The following is an 18,738-nucleotide window of genomic DNA, read 5'->3' on the forward strand; positions in this document are numbered from 1 at the left end:
GAAAAGATTTACAAGGATGTTGCCAGGGTTGGAGGATTTGAGCTATAGGGAGAGGCTGAACAGGCTGGGGCTGTATTCCCTGGAGCGAGAGAGGCTGAGGGGTGACCTTAGAGAGGTTTACAAAATTATGAGGGGGATGGATCGGATAAATAGACAAAGTCTTTTCCCTGGGGTCAGGGAGTCCAGAATTAGAGGGCATAGATTTAGGGTGAGGGGGGAAAAGATATAAAAGAGATCTAAGGGGCAACGTTTTCACACAGTGGTGGTACAGGTATGAAACAAGCTGCCAGAGTAGGTGGTGGAGGCTGGTACAATTGCAACATTTAAGAGGCATTTGGATGAGTATATGAATAGGAAGGTTTGGAGGGATATGGGCCGGGTGCTGGCATATCTGGTTGGGTTGGGATATCTGGTCGGCATGGACGGGTTGGACCGAAGGGTCTGTTTCCATGCTGTACATCTCTATGACTCAATCAGGAAGAATTCCAACATACTCCTGACTTGTGCCTTGTACGTGATGGACAAGCTTTGAAGAATCAGGATGTGAATTACTCATTGCAGTATTCTTAGCCTCTGGTCTGCTATTGTAGCTACTGTGTTTATGTAGCATGTCCAGTTGAGTTTCTGGACAATGGTGTCCCCAGGCTGTTGATAGTGGGGGATTCAGCAAGGATAATGCCATTGACTATTAAGGAGCGGTGGTTAAATTGCCTCTTTTTCGAGATGATCATTGCCTAGCACTTGAATATTACTTGCCCAATCATGGATATTGTCCAGATCTTGTTGCATTTGAACTTGGACTGCTTCAGTATTTCAGGAGTCATGAATGGTACTGAACACTGTGAAATCATTGGCAAGCATCCCCACATCTGAGGGAAGACCATTAATGAAGCAGCTGAAGATAGCTGAGCCATCAGGAATAGTTCCCCCAAAAAATACTTGGATGTACTTAAAAAGGTAAAACAGCAACTGTGAAGAGTGCCACAGCTCCAAATTCAGGACTCTCCTGACCATAGGGTAGAACATATAAAATCATAGAATCACTGCAGGCCATTCAGCTAGAGTCCACACTGGCCGTCCAAAGAGCATCTCACCCAGAGCCACTCTCCTACCCTGTCCCTGCATTTCCCATGGCTAATCTACCTAGTCCGCACATCCCTGGACACCATGAACAATTTAGTGTGGCCAAACCATCTAACCTGAACTTGGAGAACCCAGAGAGAACTCACACAGACACAGGAAGAAATTGCAATCATTCTTGGGTCCCTGGTCTTATGAAGCAGAAGTGCTAACCACTGAGTCACCGTACCGCCCACCTCTTAACCTTTCGTAATTTAGTTCTTCTCCCTTCATAGATACTCCCTAAAATGTCGAACATTCCCAGCGGCACTGCCGGTTCCAACCACAACAATCGCGACAAACTTCTCGCTACGCATGCGCTGCAGCCCCAAAATAGATCGGGCTCCAGAGGTGACGGTTTATTTCAAAAACGTCCGTCCGCCGCGCTTGCGCACTGCCGAGAGTTGGAGTCGGGTACGGGGAAAGGAAAATCGATGCGTTGCGCCTGCGCACTGCTGGGAGTTTGTGTCTGTTCACGACGAGGGACTCGGAAATCAATACGCTGCGCCTGCGCACCGCTGGGAGTCTGTGTCTGCTCACGACGAGGGGCTCGGAAAGTAATACGCTGCGTCTGCGCACTTTTGAGCAAATAGAGCAGTCGAATTTTTTTTCTCTGCCTCCGCCTGTCTCGCTGTTTGCTTTGTAGTGAGTTGGCAAAGTCGGGTGCACAGGGAAAATAAAACATTTCGTGTGTCGTTGGTCGATAACATACGGTGAGTGAAGTTGCTGCCGGAGATATTTTGAAGTGAAGGAGGGTGAGGAGTTGGTGAAGGACTTCAGTGAGAACGTGAACTGATTAACTATTATTCGGAGAGGTCGTGGTCCCCAGAACGTGTTGTAAAGTTTTAATTTGTTTAAAGAGGTGGAACCTGAATAGCGTTTTGACAAACTAGTGTCTAAATGTCGCTTCGGGGTGGGAGCTAGGAGTAAACATTTCAAGCCCGGCAGTTTCGGCTTACGTTTCTCCACTTGGTGTTTTTTGTGTGCGGCGCTAGGGTGGAAATGGCGGCGAGGTGGTAAAATGGCGGCCGCGGGCGGGGCCGTCTGCAGTTCCTTGAGAAGTCGCTGCTTTCGTGGTGCGCTCCTCCGCCTCCATCTTCTGTGGCGCAGTTGGAAACTAAGTCACTCCGTCCTGTCTCTCTCCGCTTCGCTCATCTCCTCTTTCCTGAGCCCGAGAGATGTACACCACCAAAACAGAACCTTCGTCCAACTCGTCCATGCCGACCAGATATTCTAACCTAATCTACTCCCGTTTGCCAGCACTTGGCCCATATCCCTCTAAACCCTTTCTATTGATATACCCATCCTGATGACTTTTAAATGTTGTAATTGTACCTGCTTCCACCACTTCCTCTGGCAGCTCATTCCTTACATGCACCACCCTCAGTGAAAAAGTTGCCCCTTCACTTATGCCCACTTGTTCTGGACTCCCCTACCCCATGGAAAATACCTTGTCTATTTATCCTAACCATGCCTCTCGTGATTTTATACGCCTCTTTCAGGTCACACTTCAGCTTTCGATGCTCCAAGGAAAACAGCCCCAGCCTGTTCAGCCTCTCCTTTTGGTTAAAATCCTCCAATCCTGGCAACATCCTTGTAAATCTTTTCTGAAAAGATTCCTGAAGAAGGGCTTCTGCCCGAAACGTCGATTCTCCTGTTCCTTGGATGCTGCCTGACCTGCTGCACTTTTCCAGCAACACATTTTCAGCTCTGATCTCCAGCTTCTGCAGCCCTCACTTTCTCTCAAATCTTTTCTGAACCCTTTCAAGTTTCACAACATCCTTCCGATAGGAAAGAGATCAGAATTGCCTGCAACATTCCAAAAGTGGTCTAAGCAATGTCCTGTACAGCCACAACATGACTTCTTTGCTCAATGCTGTGAACAAGAATGGAAGCACACCAAATGCTGCCTTCACTATCCTATTTACCTGTGACTCTACTTTCAAAGAAATATGAACCTGCACTCCAAGGTCTCTGTCAGCAACAATCCCCAGGACCTAACCATTCAGTGTACAAGTCCTGCTCTGGTTTGCTTTTTCAAAATGCAGCACCTTGCATTTATCTAAATTAAACTCCATCTGCCACTCTCCAGTCCATTGGCCCATCTGATTTAAGATCCTGTTGCACTCTAAAGTAACTTTCTTCGCTGTCCAGTACACTTTCAATTTTTATGTCATCTGCAAATTTACTAACTGTACCTCATGCTCACATCCAAATCATTTATATAAATGACAAAAAGCAGTGGACTCAGCACCAATCCTTGTGGCACTCCACTGGTCGCAGGCCTCCAGTCTGAAGAGCAACCCTGTTTTCTCCCTTCACCCAGTTCTGTATCCAAATGTCTACTTCTCTCTGTATTCCATGAGAACTAACCTTGCTAACCAGTCTCCCATGAGGAACCGTGTCGAATGCCTTACTGAAATCCATATAGATAAGGTCCACTGCTCTGCCCTCATCAATCCTTTGTTGCTACTTCAAAAAAACTCAACAAGTTTGTGAGACATGATTTCCCATGCACAAAGCCATGCTGACTATTCCTAATCAGTCCTTTCCAAATACATGGAGAAAGTGAGGACTGCGGATGCTGGAGATCAGAGGTGAAAATGTGTTGCTGGAAAAGCGCAGCAGGTCAGGCAGCATCCAAGGAGCAGGAGAATCGACGTTTTGGGCATGAGCCCTTCTTCAGGCTCATTCCCGAAAAGTCGATTCTCCTGCTTCTTGGATGCTACCTGACCTGCTGGGCTTTTTCAGCAACACATTTTCAGCTCTTTCCAAATACATGTAAATCCTGTCCCTCAGAATTCCCTCCAACAACTTGCCCACCATCGATGTCTGGCTCACTGGTCTATAGTTCCCTGGCTTTTCCTTATCACCTTTCTTAATTGATGGCACCAAGTTAGCCAGCATCCCCTCTTCCACCACCTCTCCTGTGACTATCAATGATACAAATACCTCAGCAGGGGCTGTTCTCTCCCTTGTTACCTTTTGTCTATAATGTGTTTATAAAATCCCTTTCGGTTCTCCTTAACCTTATTTGCCAAAGCTATCTCATGTCCCCTTTTTGCCCTCCTGATTTCCCTCTTACCTACTTTCCTACTGCCTTTATACCCTTCTAAGGGTCCATTCAATCTCTCCTGTCTATACCTGACATATGTTTTCTTTTTTTTAACCAAAACCTCAATTTCTCTAGTCATCTCAGCATTTCAACCTACCAGCCTTTCCTTTCATCCTAACAGGAATATACTGTCTCTCTCTTTCCCCCTCCCTACTTCTGCCCATTGTACAATGCCTCCCAAAAATAGGGCTCAACCTTTTTACGACGTGAGGACTTCCCCACCTCTCGGCCATTGTGAAACAACTTCCGTCATTTGAGCGGGAGGTTCTGGAGCCACTTATTAACGAATTCATGTTTGGTTGTGAACAGTGTATGTGCAAGGTGCATATTGTCACTTTTCACTAATAATGACTAATGTGTTCTAACTTGGACTTTCCAATGTATAAATGATTCTCCTTCCTTTTTACCTGAGTACTCTTTTTTTCTATTTAAGGATCAATTTAAAAGAGAAGAATATTACACACTATATTCTTTGATCCTGTCCAGGCTGCCAGTTAAAACATTCAAAATCATTAAATCTGCAAACTCAGACCTCTTAAAGGCATCTTTGTTTTAGTTTTTAATCTTTTATCCCACTGAAATAAAAATGGCATATGAAAGAGACCTGTCTCACAAGTCATCTGTTTTCATTTTGCCCACTAAGAGACATGTGAACTGTTTGTTTTTTGCAAACTTATCAACTGAAATGCTATGGCGGTATTCAAACATTGACTTTCTGCCAGGGAGTGTTGCTGAACAAAGAGATCTTGGAGTGCAGGTTCATAGTTTCTTGAAAGTAGAGTCTCACGTAGATAGGATAGTGAAGACGACGTTTGGTATGCTTTCCTTTTAGAGCATTGAGTATAGTAGTTGAGAGGTCATGTTGCAGCTGTATAGGACATTGGTTAGATCACTTTTGGAATGTTGCAGGCAATTCTGGTCTCTTTCCTATCAGAAGAATATTGTGAAACTTGAAAGAGTTCAGAAAAGATTTACAAGGATGTTGCCAGGGTTGGAGGATTTTAGCTACAGGGAGAGGCTGAGTAAGCTGGGGCTGTTTTCCCTGGAGTTGAGGGGTGACCTTAGAGGTTTATAAAATCATGAGGAGCATGGATAAGATATGATTTGGAGATGCCGGTATTGGACTGGGGTGCACAAAGTTAAAAATCACACAACACCAGGTTATAGTCCAGCAGGTTTAATTGGAAGCACACTAGCTTTCGGAGCAAAGCTCCTGATGAAGGAGCGTCACTCCGAAAGCTAGTGTGCTTCCAATTAAACCTGGTGTTGTGTGATTTTTAACTATGGATAAGATAAATAGACAAGTCTTTTCCCTGGGGCGTGGGAGTCCAAAACTAGAGGGCATCGGTTTCGGGTGAGAGGGGAAAGATAAAAATGGGTTAGGTCCCTTTTTAGGGCACCTTTTTGACACAGAGGGTGGTGCGTGTATGCAGTGAACTGTCAGGAATTACTGGAGGCTGGTACAATTACAACATATACCGGGTGTGTATATGAATAGGAAAGGTTGAGGGATATGGGCCAATCTGGCAAATAGGACCAGATTAGTTTAGGGTATCTGGTTGGCATGAACGGGTTAGATTGATGGGTCTTGTTTCCATGCTGTACATCTGAGTCTGCTGCATTGCTAAATGCAAAAAATGTTATGTCTCCAAAAATGTTACAATTCAGCCTTCCAGTGCAACAGCAATCGCAGTACTTGGAAGCGTTAGCGTTTATATAAAAGAACTAAATGCGTTGTGACGTGACTATTAGAGTCATACCGCATGGAAACAGAGTCTTCAGTTGAACTCGTCCTTGCTGATCAAATAACTGAAACTGACCTTATTCCCATTTGCCATCATTTCGCCCATGTCCCTCTAAACTCTATTCATGTACCTATACAGATAACGTTTAGACATGTAATTGTACCTGCCTTTGGAGCTCATTCCATACATCCACCACTCTCTGTTTAAAAACTTTGCCACTTAGGTCCCCTTTTAAATCTTGCCCTTCTCACCTTAACTCTATGCCCTCTAGTTTTGGATGCCACTACCCTGGGAGAAAGACCTTAGCTATTCACTCTGTTCAAGCCCCTCATTATTTTATAGACTTCTATAAAGTCACCCCTCAGCCTGTAACCCTCTGGGGAATTAAAGCCCCAGCCTATTCAGACTCTCCCTATAGTTCAAACCTACCAGTCCTTGTAAATCTTGTCTGAGCCCTTTCAAGTTTAACAAATCTTTTCTGCAGGAGGCCTGCCAAAGTCATGCTTTTAAAAAGAAAAACCCTTCCAATTAAATTAATTTTCAGCATAGCTTCTCCCTTGTAAATTGCAGTTTAATCGTAGCAATATTTTTCATTCAGATTATAATTTTCATTGTCTTATGTGGTCTCTGTTCTCTCAAAGCACCATGTCTGATGAAGGAAAACTTTTTGTTGGTGGACTCAACTTTGACACAGATGAACAATCACTGGAGCAATTATTTTCCAAGTATGGGGAGGTTCGTGATGGTAAGCCTCCTGTGTGCACAGTATGTTTGATTGAAGATATTTTAATGTGGCCATTTTTTTTTGACACTTTGTTACTGGTTGACAATATTTAGTGTATTGTCTAAAATAATAGTGTTGGAGGAGGGATAACCAGCACAGGAGCTGTCAAAGTTGGCTGTTATTTGTTGGCAAAAGCAAATGAAATATAGACGTGTTGAGGCAACAAGATTGTCAGCATTTTAAAAGATCAGATGTTAACTGTTTCAATTTCTTTGAAGAGGTAGATACTATTGAGGAATCATGTGCCAAAATTGTTTATTTTGAATTGATACCCAACAACTATAATTCTCTGCCATGTTTCTTTGAGCAAGGAGATTGTGGATCTGAGTCCTCCTCGAAGACTTGCATCCAGTTGAAGATGGTCTTCTTCCTACTTCAACTTTTTTTTGAATACAAGTGAGTTTCCTAGGTCAGTCAGCAGTGGACTTTGTGATCTAATTTAAAATTCCTTGAGAGCTATTGTAATTAGTCAAATCCCTAGCATGCTCCTGGGTTCTTGCTCGATTCAACATTTAAAGGGGGCAATGGCCTTGTGGTGTTAATGCTAAACTATTAATCTGGGGATATAGTTAATGTTCTGGGGACCTGAGTTTGAATCCTGCCATGACCGGTTGTGGTATTTGAATTCAGTAAAAGTCTGGAATGAAGAGTAATGATAATGTTTATTGTCGAGGAAACCCAATCTGGTTCACTGATGTCCTTTAGGGAAGGAAATTGTCGTTCTTACCTGGTGTGGCCTACATGTGGCACCAGATTCACAACAATGTGGTTGACTCTTAACTCCCTTCGAGGCAATTAGGGATGGACAGTAAATGCTGGCCTAGCTGACAATGTCCACATCCTTTGGATGAATTAGTAAAGAACTGAAAAATAGTGACTTGTTATTTATGCTGTAGAACCTAATTTATTGTGCTTTTGGTAGGGCTTGCGAGCGGAACAGAAGGGAAAAGAGAAGAAATATTAAGAGGGGGGTTAGATCGTGCTGGAAGAGATGGGTTTTCTGAAGGTATTTTTGGAAGTGTGTAGGCATGACATTCTGGGATGAAGAAGTCGAAAGAATATTTGGATGATCTACCAAAGAATAGTGGTATTTTAAAGGTGAGGATTCAGAGGATTGTGAGGTTCATTTCAAATTCAGTGTGTTGTGCTACAAACAACTAAATATATATTTTGGGCTCGGGGACTGACTAAGTTTTTATGTGGGACGCCAGATGTGCAGTTGAATTTTTAGGAACTTGGAATTGTTCTTAGACATGAAAAAGGAGATAGTTTTAAAAAATTACAAAATTGAGGGTGGGTGAAGGGTGAACCGAGAAATGGAATTGGATTTATGGGAAGCATTGCTCTAATTCAGACTTGACTCCAAGGGTTTTGGATGTGGGTTTGCTTAAGTAAATGACAAGAGAAGTGAATTGGCCGTAAACTAAATGCTGACAATTATTGTGCTGCTGCTGAAGGTTACCAAGTTTATTTGATGTCGAAAATGATTTCTGACAAGAAATGGTCACAGATCTTGCCTGAGACTCAGTCCTTTACTTTGAGCTGGTATTTTAAAACATAGAAATGCATTGTATTTTTCACCTGAATATTTAATTTTGATGCTTTTGTCTTTCTTGCCTATTTTTAGTCCTTGTGGTCAAAGATAAAGACACACACAAATCCAGAGGATTTGGTTTTGTTACTTTTGAAAATCCTGATGATGCAAGAGATGCCTTGGCCATGAATGGAAAGGTATACATTTCTAGATGAGGCTCTTCTAAAGCTTAGATGGTAGGCTTTTCTTTAAATAAATGGAACTTTTCATCTGGGGTATGCTGAAAATAATGAGTCTTCTGTACTGTAAGTGTTTTTCCAAAATAAGTACTCCATTGTATACTATATAACTGCACCAAATTATGTATTTGATGTCTTTGAATTAACTTGGTTTCTTTGCTTAGTTACTGGTTTGACTAGTGGACTAATTATCTACCATTTGGTTAGCCTGGTGTTTGCAGATTATTTTCTAATCAATTCTGGCAGGAGATCTGCTATCATGATATGCCAAGCTCATCCATCTTGCACAATCCGTGCACGTCCACTGTAACGTATCTACAACTATGGTGACATCCAAAATCCAACTCCACCTATGTTGACCCTTCTGTGCGTGCATGTCAGATGATAACTCTTGGCTATTACCAAAAGACTGACTTTTTCTGGATGTCACTTTGCATGTTTTTCTCTTGGAATTTCAAATGCCTCACTATTTCTGTAATGGCCTATGTATTTAATTTTTGTTCTTTACCCCACAGATATTTATTTATCACCCAGGTTTAAGCATACAAGGAATTAGATAGAAGGAGCAGGCCTTGTTATAAGCTTGAGTTTTCTTGTTAATGCATCCTTCATAGAAGTTACTACTGGCTATCTGTATTGTTTGCCTAACTTCCGCATTATATCTTTCAACTACTGATATTATTTCTCCTAAATAGACAGTTGTCTACAAAATCCAGTATGACATCATTCACTGTAAACTTCATACTGTTTTTCCAAATTTCTTACTACATTCGTCTTTCTGATGTTCATAATCGGTCCAAATTCCAAACTTTGATTTGACTCCATCTGTGATGTTTTGTTGGACCTCTTGGATTCTTCCAAGTTCTACCGATTTATGTTCCCTCCAAATTCTTCAATTCCTGAAAATAAATCTGATTGTGAATATTTAATATGTAAAGAATGAATCGTTTTGAATATGCTATGCAGTCGTGTATTCTTCTCTTCACTTGTTAGTTTTCTAGTCTTCCTTCAGCACAAATAACTTAGCCTCCAGTGAGGCAGTTATATAAAAGCTGAAAATGTTAACAGAAACTTATCATACCAGAATAAAACATTTCTGGGGATGATAGGTGATATGCCCACTACAACGTCTGCCATGCCAGCAGTGCCTGTCTGCTACGTCATCCTGGAAACCCATGTGGAAGTAACCATGGAAAACAGTTTGGAGTTGGGCACTGCGACCTACCTCCACAGCTGCTGCCTGTCCTATTAATGGCCCTCTTGGTCAGGTGATCAAGTAGGACCTCTAAATCCTGTTGTTGCCATCAGCATGGAAAGCCATGTATCAGAAACGGTCCTTTTAACTAAACAGATGCTGCAAAAGAAGGCAGTCTTAAGTAAATGTGATACACTATTTCCTCCAGGCTGCCACTACATGTGGTCTCACACTCTGTGAACCTACTCATCTGTTCAGAGCCCTCCACTCTGGATCTGGGCATTTAAAAAAAAATTTGATCCTGTTTATCACCAAAAATTACACAAGTGTTCCTGAAATATGACATTGATAGTAAACTTTGAAATTTATCCAAAGCCAAACAAAGACCAATGCGTCAGAGTAAAAACAGGATAGTTTGAAGTGTGCAGTCACGATTGGGATGAACTGTCTCCCAGATTGTCCAGAACTTGCCATTATATACTTATAGTTGTGAAGATTGTTTTTGCTGTGAATATTTTCCCTCCTGTTCTTGTTCCAAGTCTACATCCAGATTGCATTAAACCAATTTCTGCTTCAAATGTTAAACCAAAAAAACTGCGGTCGCTGGAAATCAGGAACACAACAGAAGAAATTTCCAGAAAAGTTCAGCAGGTCTGGCAGTATCTGTGGAGAGAAGTTGGAATTAACATTTCGGGTTACTCTTCAGTAGGTTCTGAAGAAGGGTCACTAGACCTAAAATGTTAACTCTGATTTCTGTTCACAGACCTGAGTTTTTCCAGCAATTTCTGTTTCTACTTCAAATGTGTGTTGTATCTCTTTCAGACGATTGTGGAAATCATGATAGAATTAAATGACTTGTTATTAAGCTTGGATTTAAAATGATTGCATGCAGTTGCTTTATAGTTCTTGGGTAACTTGATGAATAGTGCCTCAAGCCACTCTATATCTTTTGGTATACATTTGATTACAAACTTCTATTACTCTTTACTTGGATTAAGAAACAGATTTACTTAAGTGAAAGAAGTTCATTTTAAATTCAACATATAAGGAAAGCAAATTTTAAGTACTGTAACTTCAACTCAGTTGATATTACCAGTACTACTCAGCTATGACAATTGGTCTTTTTTTTTCTGTCACTTTCAGTCAATTGATGGTCGGCAAATTAGAGTAGACCAGGCAGGAAAAGGCTCTGGGGGACGAGCTAGGAATTACCAAAGTGGACAGTCGCGAAGTTATGGATTCCGTGGTGGGAGAAGTGGTCGTGGATTTTACAGAGGTGATCTATAATGATGGAAACTGGTTTTGCTGATTTATGAATATAATAGTGGTTGCAAATTCAAAGAATTCCTAGTGTGTGCACAGAGTCGATTCCGGTGATTGAATCACACTGACTCTCCAAACAGCATGCCATCCAGCCCCAGCCCCCTAACCTATCCCTGTAACCCTGCATTTTCCAAGGCTGATCCGCCTAGCCTGCACATCCCTGGACACTATGAGCAACTTAGCATGGCAAGTCCACCTAACCTGCATATCTTTGCAGTGTGGGAAGAAACTGGAGCACTTGGAAGAAACACAATGCACAAACTCCACAAAGACAGAGGCTCTAATCAATCCCAGGTTCCTGGCACTGAGCCACCGTGCCATCCAACGTTAATTTATTCTCTTGTGTTGGTAACCATGGAACGAGATAACATCGTACCATTGCGAGATATTGTTTGTCCTGGCATACATATGTGCCAGTTTCTGCATAGACACTGAGTAACAAGTGCAGCTTTGCTAATGTTCAGCAATAAAGCTTTTATATCAGTGATATACCAAACGTTCAGCAGATAAGCATATTGCAGATCCGTGTCGTTTCACTCACCATTGTAAGAACTGCATTAATTCATATGTATAAGAAGAAAATTTTAAAATATTTAAGATGCTAACTTACGACTTTCAACCTGCTTCAACGCTCTTAAAGGCTAACTTGCTGAATCTTTCAATAGATGGTGACAGAAGTGGGCGAAGCAATTACAGAAATGACTACTATAATAGGTAAATATATTGCTTTGCCACATATCAGTAAGTCTGTTTTGTATTACATGTCGGTAAGCTCTTTATTTTTATTTCAGGAGTCAAAATTCGAGCAGCTATGGCTATAACAGTTCAGTTGGAAGGTCGTACCGAGATGATTATGATAGTTATGGTAAGTATGTGCATAGGGACTAGAAGGTTGAAAATCATTCAGCTTAAGATAGTTTGTTATGTAACTTAACCATTTAATCATGTATTTTAAAAACTTCATAGCTCATCAGAGTCTAGAAATGTGGTACAGTGGGAGAGGGACTCACTAAGATTCTTGTAGAGAGAGGAGGAGAACTTCTCCAAGGTAGGCCTCCTTGGAAGAGGCTTTGCAATAAAGCTAAAATCAACTAGTGGACAGTACGGACTGGAGATCAGAGTCGGGGGGGGGGGGGGTATGGTGCTGGGAAAACTCAGCAGGTCAGGCAGTATCCAAGGAGCAGGGGAAATCAATTTTTCGGGCATAAGGCCTTTATCAGTCATTCCTGATGAAGATCTTATGCCCAAAACGTCGATTCACCTGCTCCTCAGAGGGTCAGGCAGCATCCGTGCTTTTCCAGCACCATGCTCTCAACTCTGATCTCCAGCATCTGCAGTCCTCACTTTCTACTATATAAGGGAGAGATGTCAATTCTGGTGGTGTGAGCAAAAGTTATATTTGTTTTGAATCGTATTTCATGTTAATGTAATTTAGTTTTTACAGCAATAATATTTCATTTTTAAAACTTTTCTTTCTTAAACCTATTTTGTAAAATTTCATGTCTAATAGACTTCAATCTTTCCAAAAAAATGTTTGGGCTTGTGATTATGTAACAGGTTAACTCTACAGACTTACTTTAGATTCAAAATATGAAATCTAAAATTTAGATTGGATAATTGGGATTTTATGCATCTAAATTTTCCATTATCTCTTTCCTATTTGGTCATCTAAGTTCACTTCTAACAACTGGCTAAATGGAGCGCTCCTAGTTGCAGGAAAAAAAACGCTCATCTCACTTTCCTAGAGTAATCTTTCTGCAGTTTTGTAAACTAAATAACACAAGTTCAGAAAATTGTATAGCATCAGCTTGAAGTTTACTTGGAGTTTTGTTTTTCAACTGTCCTCCGGGCTGAAGAAATTATTAATATGAACCTATTGCTTGTCTTGATGACAGATTTTGAAGCATCATTTTCTCATGAATTATACTTGAGACCACTGCTTCTGCCATTAGTGGCTGAACTCCCGCAATGTGCTTTTTCAGTCAGCATTAATTGAAGGGAGAGGAAGATGATTCTGTGAAATCTTTTCTGCTTCATGTTTCATGGTGCTTTAGGAATGGGTCTACCAGTCCTATCAATGAATTGCCTGTATATAAACAGCAAAGCACTTTGCTGACTTTTTTTATACGGGCATTATTAGTGCTGTAGCAGTAACAACCCTCCACCTCGACTGAGGTCCGGAAGCTCGAGATTATCCATACCTAGCGTATGGCATCACTAATGAGCTCAAAAGGCATTCGTTTCGCCCTTATTTTCTGGAAGCAACATTATTGGAGATCATTCAGCTTTGTTTCTCTCGGTATCTCAGTTTCTATCGTCATATATTTCTGTCTACAACTTCACTGTAATGAAAGAAAATTATTTTGGTTGTGGAAGTTGGCTTAGAATCTTTCAGTGGCCTTCTCTATCAAGATTTAAGAGGTGGGTGCTAGCTTTTCTTCCTTTGCCTCCTTTTACCCTATTTGACTTTTTTTTTTAACTGTAACCCCAAGAAAAAGATACTAGGAATAAAATGTTCATCCAATATTTGGCAAACATATGATCTTGTCAGTTGAAATAGAATGAGTCCTAATTTGGAATTGGAATTTTGCGCTGCCTGTCCAGTTGCTTGTTTTGAATCTATTTAAGTTTGTGCTTTACTTGTACTAGCACTTCATGCATTTTGTGCTTAGAGTGAATGGTATTAAAGAAGGAAGTGTGTGCTAATCAGTTACTATTGTTACAATCTGATAGTATGTGGAGAAGCTGAATTGAAAATGTATTACAAATTCTTTACATTGTGCCTGCTTCTCCTCCTCCAGCTACAAACGAATAATCAATCTCCTTGAATCAAGATCATCCTCCTTTTGGCCCTTGAGTTTTGGAACTACAGAAAGCAGTTGTCTTCTGAACTTGTTGTCTGTTTTAATATTATCAAAATTGACAGTCTGATAGTTTCTGACTTGAATGTGCATTTACTTTTAGGTCAAAAAAGACCTATTCAGCCTATTTATTTTGAAAGGTTTTCACTTTCAGGTCTAAACCTGTAAAGAACAGACTTGCTCTAACTTTCATCTTGTTGAAATCCGCAATCAGTTTTGCTCTCAGTCCTGCAGATTTTTTTTGCAGTTTTGTGATATTTCTCTTTTTCTTCCCCTCTAGCCACAAAAAAACCCACCAATTTGAGCTAGATCACAAAAGCTATGCATGCTGCAGAGTATTGACTTTTCAAGCTAATTTTGAAATACAATTATATGCAGATTGATTTCCTGATGGTAAATCAGCATTCAGTCATTCTGCCTGTCATTTAAAAAGTAACTTGCAGTGGAATGTTCAAACTGCTGGATCTTGAATATTTTGTACTTGAGTCTGTTAACATACAATTTACAGAAAAACATTCATTTTCGATCTAATATAGGAGGCTTGTTTTTGAAAGATTATATACTGGTAAAGTTGGCCATTTGTTCGTGCTGTATTTCGTGTGCAAGGATGCAACAATTTTTTTGTATAAACTTGGCTTTTTGGAAACTGATTAAAGAACCTTGCCCAAAGATCTCTTGTTGCGTTTAATCAACCATAAGTGTTACAGTGAACCCTGTTAACTGAAGTTCATCCAATTTGGATAAAATGCAGCAACTGGAATTGGATATTGAGTGCTCCATTTTAAACATGGCATTGTGATTATTGTATCTTGTCTTAATACTGAATACGTGCGGTGAAAATTCCGATTTTCGATTTTGAACTAAGTAACTCCCACAAACTGCATAGTTTAGCACAAACATTTGGAAGCTGCATGTAATGAAAGTTGCCATGCAAACAATGGCTGTGTTTCCTGGACAACTTTTTACCTATCAATAAAAATGCTTCTGGAATCAATATTTTAAAAAGAAATCCAAATGATTGGACCTCTGTAATGCATCAACCTTATGTGTTTAAAGATGCAATGAAATGACTGACACCATACCTGTTCTGTGAAGTGTTCTACATTTGAAGTTGCTAAGTTTTTTTTAATATTCTATATTTTTAAACATTGAACTAATTAAAAGGGTGGGAGAAGTGTGGTGGACTCTTGATTCATAGTCTTGGAAAGATGGATTGCCATTGATCCTGTTCATGTTCAGGGATTTCTCCCTTTCTTCCAACCCTCTCTTTCAGTATTTCCTTTCGTTGACCCAACAAGCCAGTTTCCTTTTGCGTGATGAGTGTTGATTTATCTTTAGACTATTTTCTGAAAATGCGTGGTAAAGGCTTATAAAGCAGCTAACAATTCTGGTACCTCTGACAGTTGGGAGTCTTTTAGGATTCTACAATGGAAAACCAAGCAAAAGATTGAGGGTGAATAGTGAGAGAATATGCTAGACAGAAAAATCTTCTATAGGTATAAAAAAAGTCTATTTATAATGGGGAAGAAGTGAATTGCAGAGACACTGAACCCATGCTTCAAGTTTGTCTTCATGGAGGAGAATATTGGAAGCCTTCTAGAAATAATTGAGAATCTATGGCAAATATAAAAGAGGAACTGTGACATGAATTAGTTGTTTTTAAAAACATATTAGAGAAAAGGACTTGAAGTCGATAAATTCCTGCAACTTATAATCTACATCCCAATGTTGAAAGAGGTAGCTGTTGTAAGTAGCAACAACATTGATTATTTCTCAAATTTCTGCAGTCTGGAATGGTCCAATTAGGCTAGTATCAGCTGTATAAAAAATACTAGAATCTGTAATAAATGATGCAATAACAGGACAATTAAAAATAATAGGATTAGGCAATGCCATTAGATTTATCAAAAGGGAAGTCTTGTTTTAAGCGAGTAATTTGCAGAATGGAAGAATGTAGCATACTTAGATTTTCAAAAGGCTTGTGACTATGCTGCATTTGTAAGCCAAATTGGAGCACAAAAGATTTGGGGGAATATACTGGCATGGATTCAAAAAAACAAAAGCAAAGGCAATTTTCAGCTTGGCAAGCTGTGATTAGATGGATGTGCAAGAATCTGGTTGGTGTCCCAACCATTCACAATTATTTAGACATGAGGATTAAAAGTAATATATCCTAGTTTGCAGATGACCCACAAGTAGATGGGAGTAAGATTAATAAGTAGGGTGGAAAGCTGCTTTGAAGGCTTACTGGATAAAGTTTGGCAGGTGGAATACAATGTTGGCAATGAGAGGTTATCCACTTTTGGTAGGAAAAGAAATACAAAGTATTTGTGGTGAGACACAGCTATTGAAGTTCAGGGCAGTTTGTTTCCTTTGTAAATTACTGAATATACAGATGCAGCAAACAATTAGTATTTATTTTGTAAATGCCTAATTATGTGAAAATGGAATTTTGTGTTGAAATTGCCATGTTTCTTTCAGTAGGGAAAGCTAGTTTACTTGGATTGAAACATGTCTGATTTACTTAGCTATCCCAAGTAAATTCCAAAGAGGAGACTAAATGAAATTCTTGCATCTTAGAATTGGGTTATGGGGGGAATTGAGTCAGTGATTAAGTTACAACCCGAAAGGCAGTCGTTTTCTTAAAGAATTTATGTGGAATGCAAGTTCTTCTGTTCCCCTCTTTCTTGCTACCTAAATATTACAACAGGCTTTTAAATAAAACCTTTTCTCAGACTATCGTATCTGAAAGTATACCCTACTTAGTTGTTTTGTCCTTTAATATTCAAAACTTGTGCAACAATTACAGAATTAAGGTAACAGCCCATACTATCTGCCTGTCAAAGATTTCATATACTTTACAATATCAAGATTTTTGCTAGCTTTGCTGAAGGTAGTGACATTGAAGAATGACGTGTTCCTCCTGCAAGGAAACTTCAGCTGGTTATGGCTAATGCGTCAGTGGACATAATCATAGCCTTGAGGTAACTCATTTTGCTCTCGTACAATGTCCACTTTCCCATTTCGTTAAGCTGATCTATTTTAAATGTTCTGGCAATGTACTTGGAATAAATTTGAGTGAATTTCCTCCTTGGTCTCCTTTAATATGCAGATTGATTTTTAATCAGTTCAAGCAAACTGCAATCCTCATTTTGTAAAATGCACGCAAGTCAAGTTGCCTTGTTGCCATTGGATGAAAAGATCAATGAAAGGCTATTGAAGTGACAATGTCCACTTAATATCCTAGACCTTAACTTACCAAACTCCAGCAATAAGTATATTAAGGTCAACCAATAAATGAAAGGAAGAGAAATTGTGCTTTCAGCAATTTTATCAATATCCCAGTTCTTCATAACAGGTTATTCCTAATACTGTACAGCATGCATTTCTAAACTGGAGGATTGCAAGGTCCTCAGATTTCCGTCTGGGATCCAGCATACCGCAAGCAACAACTCCAGTTTTTTTTCTTGGTATTTAATTTAGTAGCATATTTGTCATTGAATCTTTTTCTGCACTTAACAATTATGGTTTGCTAATTTCACCTGGAAGATGGAATGGAGGATCTCTTGGGATTTGAAATACCTGCAGAGTCCCCATACAATTTGGAAATATAGCAGATTGTGTTGATTTTAATTCAACTCTCAAATTGGAAAATACACATTTAGTGTTTAACCTTTCATAATGAATTATACTTGTAAATATGCCCAAATTTCTCAATTGTGCAAATAGTGCTTGAATTTTTTTGGATTTGCTAAGCGACGTTTGGAAAGCAAGGACTATAGAAAATGTTGGAGTAGCTTTCTGCTGACTTATTCAAACTTTTTTTTGCTGAAGTAGAATGTTATGCTTGGGTAAAGAATTAATAAATGGATTAATATTAAAATGACATGTAAGAAAGGAATAACTTGGTGACTTCTTCTGTTACAGAATGAAGAAACAGAATTAAGAAGATTGTTATTTAAATTTTGAATGGAGGTGAATTCTCTCAAAATGCAATGTACTGTAAGTATTTGCAATAATTTTAAACATCTAGCCAGTGTAAGCTTGACATTAAATCTGAATTAAATTTTTGTGCACAACTGCATTTGAAGGCCGTAGAACTAGGGAATGAGGCATAGTCTAAGAATTAGGGCCAGGCCGTTCAGGAGATGTTAAAAAGCACTTTTGTGCACACGCGCACAGTAGTGAAGGCTAGGAACTCTTCAAATGGCGGTCGATGCTAATTCGCAAGGATATTAAGGGAGATGGGCTCAAGGCAGGCATACAGAGTTCGAACAAATATCAACCATTCACTTATTGAATAGTGGAGCAGGCTGAATGGCCTTCTGCTCCTACGTTCAGAATAGAACAGAAAATTGGAGAAAGAGCATTTTTGAAAAATCTGTTTGCTGTTCTAATTGTGAAACTAGCATCCTAGTTTTAAATGTCAACACTTTATCACCTGTCAGTTTTTCCTTTTCCATGGAATATGTTGACTGTGTAGATAGTGTCAAATCATATTTGGGAGTCCATCATTTTGGTGCTGATCTTTGGTGTATTTGATAAGATAACTTGTATTTCCATATGTTTGTGTGGTTTTAATCTATCCTGACTGCAATTATCAGCAATTTTGTCACTGGTGTAAACTAATCGGATGGGGAAGAAGAAGAGAAACTTCTTCATTTTGGAAATGTGATGTTTTGTTTATATCTCAACCTTCCTTTCAAGTAATGAATAGATATGTTCCTTTCACCCAATTCAAGATTTTGAATGCTTCTGAGTACACATGTTCATGTTCTAATTGGTAAAACATGGGTGTTCATTCTTTTCCGAATCTTCCCACT

General features: G+C 39.6%; 1 protein-coding gene across 3 annotated transcripts; it reads left to right on the forward strand.

The window, feature by feature from the left end:
- The first annotated feature begins 1,685 nt into the window (after positions 1-1,685).
- LOC122565363 (cold-inducible RNA-binding protein-like) lies at positions 1,686-17,921 on the forward strand. 3 transcript variants are annotated; one of them, XM_043721249.1, is made up of 7 exons: positions 1,686-1,832; positions 6,621-6,724; positions 8,391-8,494; positions 10,875-11,007; positions 11,720-11,768; positions 11,846-11,919; positions 12,021-12,082. In XM_043721249.1, exons 2-7 carry the CDS (start codon positions 6,625-6,627, stop codon positions 12,065-12,067), a joined length of 507 nt encoding a protein of 168 aa, XP_043577184.1. In that variant the 5' UTR covers positions 1,686-1,832; positions 6,621-6,624; the 3' UTR covers positions 12,068-12,082. The 3 variants fall into 3 exon arrangements, with proteins under 3 accessions (XP_043577184.1, XP_043577186.1, XP_043577185.1); XM_043721251.1 differs by lacking the exon at positions 12,021-12,082 and adding an exon at positions 17,843-17,921 and having other exon boundaries at positions 1,687-1,832; XM_043721250.1 differs by lacking the exon at positions 12,021-12,082 and adding an exon at positions 13,856-14,584 and having other exon boundaries at positions 1,687-1,832.
- The last annotated feature ends 817 nt before the right edge of the window (positions 17,922-18,738 follow it).

This window comes from Chiloscyllium plagiosum, chromosome 31 (genome assembly GCF_004010195.1).
Source record: "Chiloscyllium plagiosum isolate BGI_BamShark_2017 chromosome 31, ASM401019v2, whole genome shotgun sequence".
Classification (NCBI taxonomy): domain Eukaryota; kingdom Metazoa; phylum Chordata; class Chondrichthyes; order Orectolobiformes; family Hemiscylliidae; genus Chiloscyllium; species Chiloscyllium plagiosum.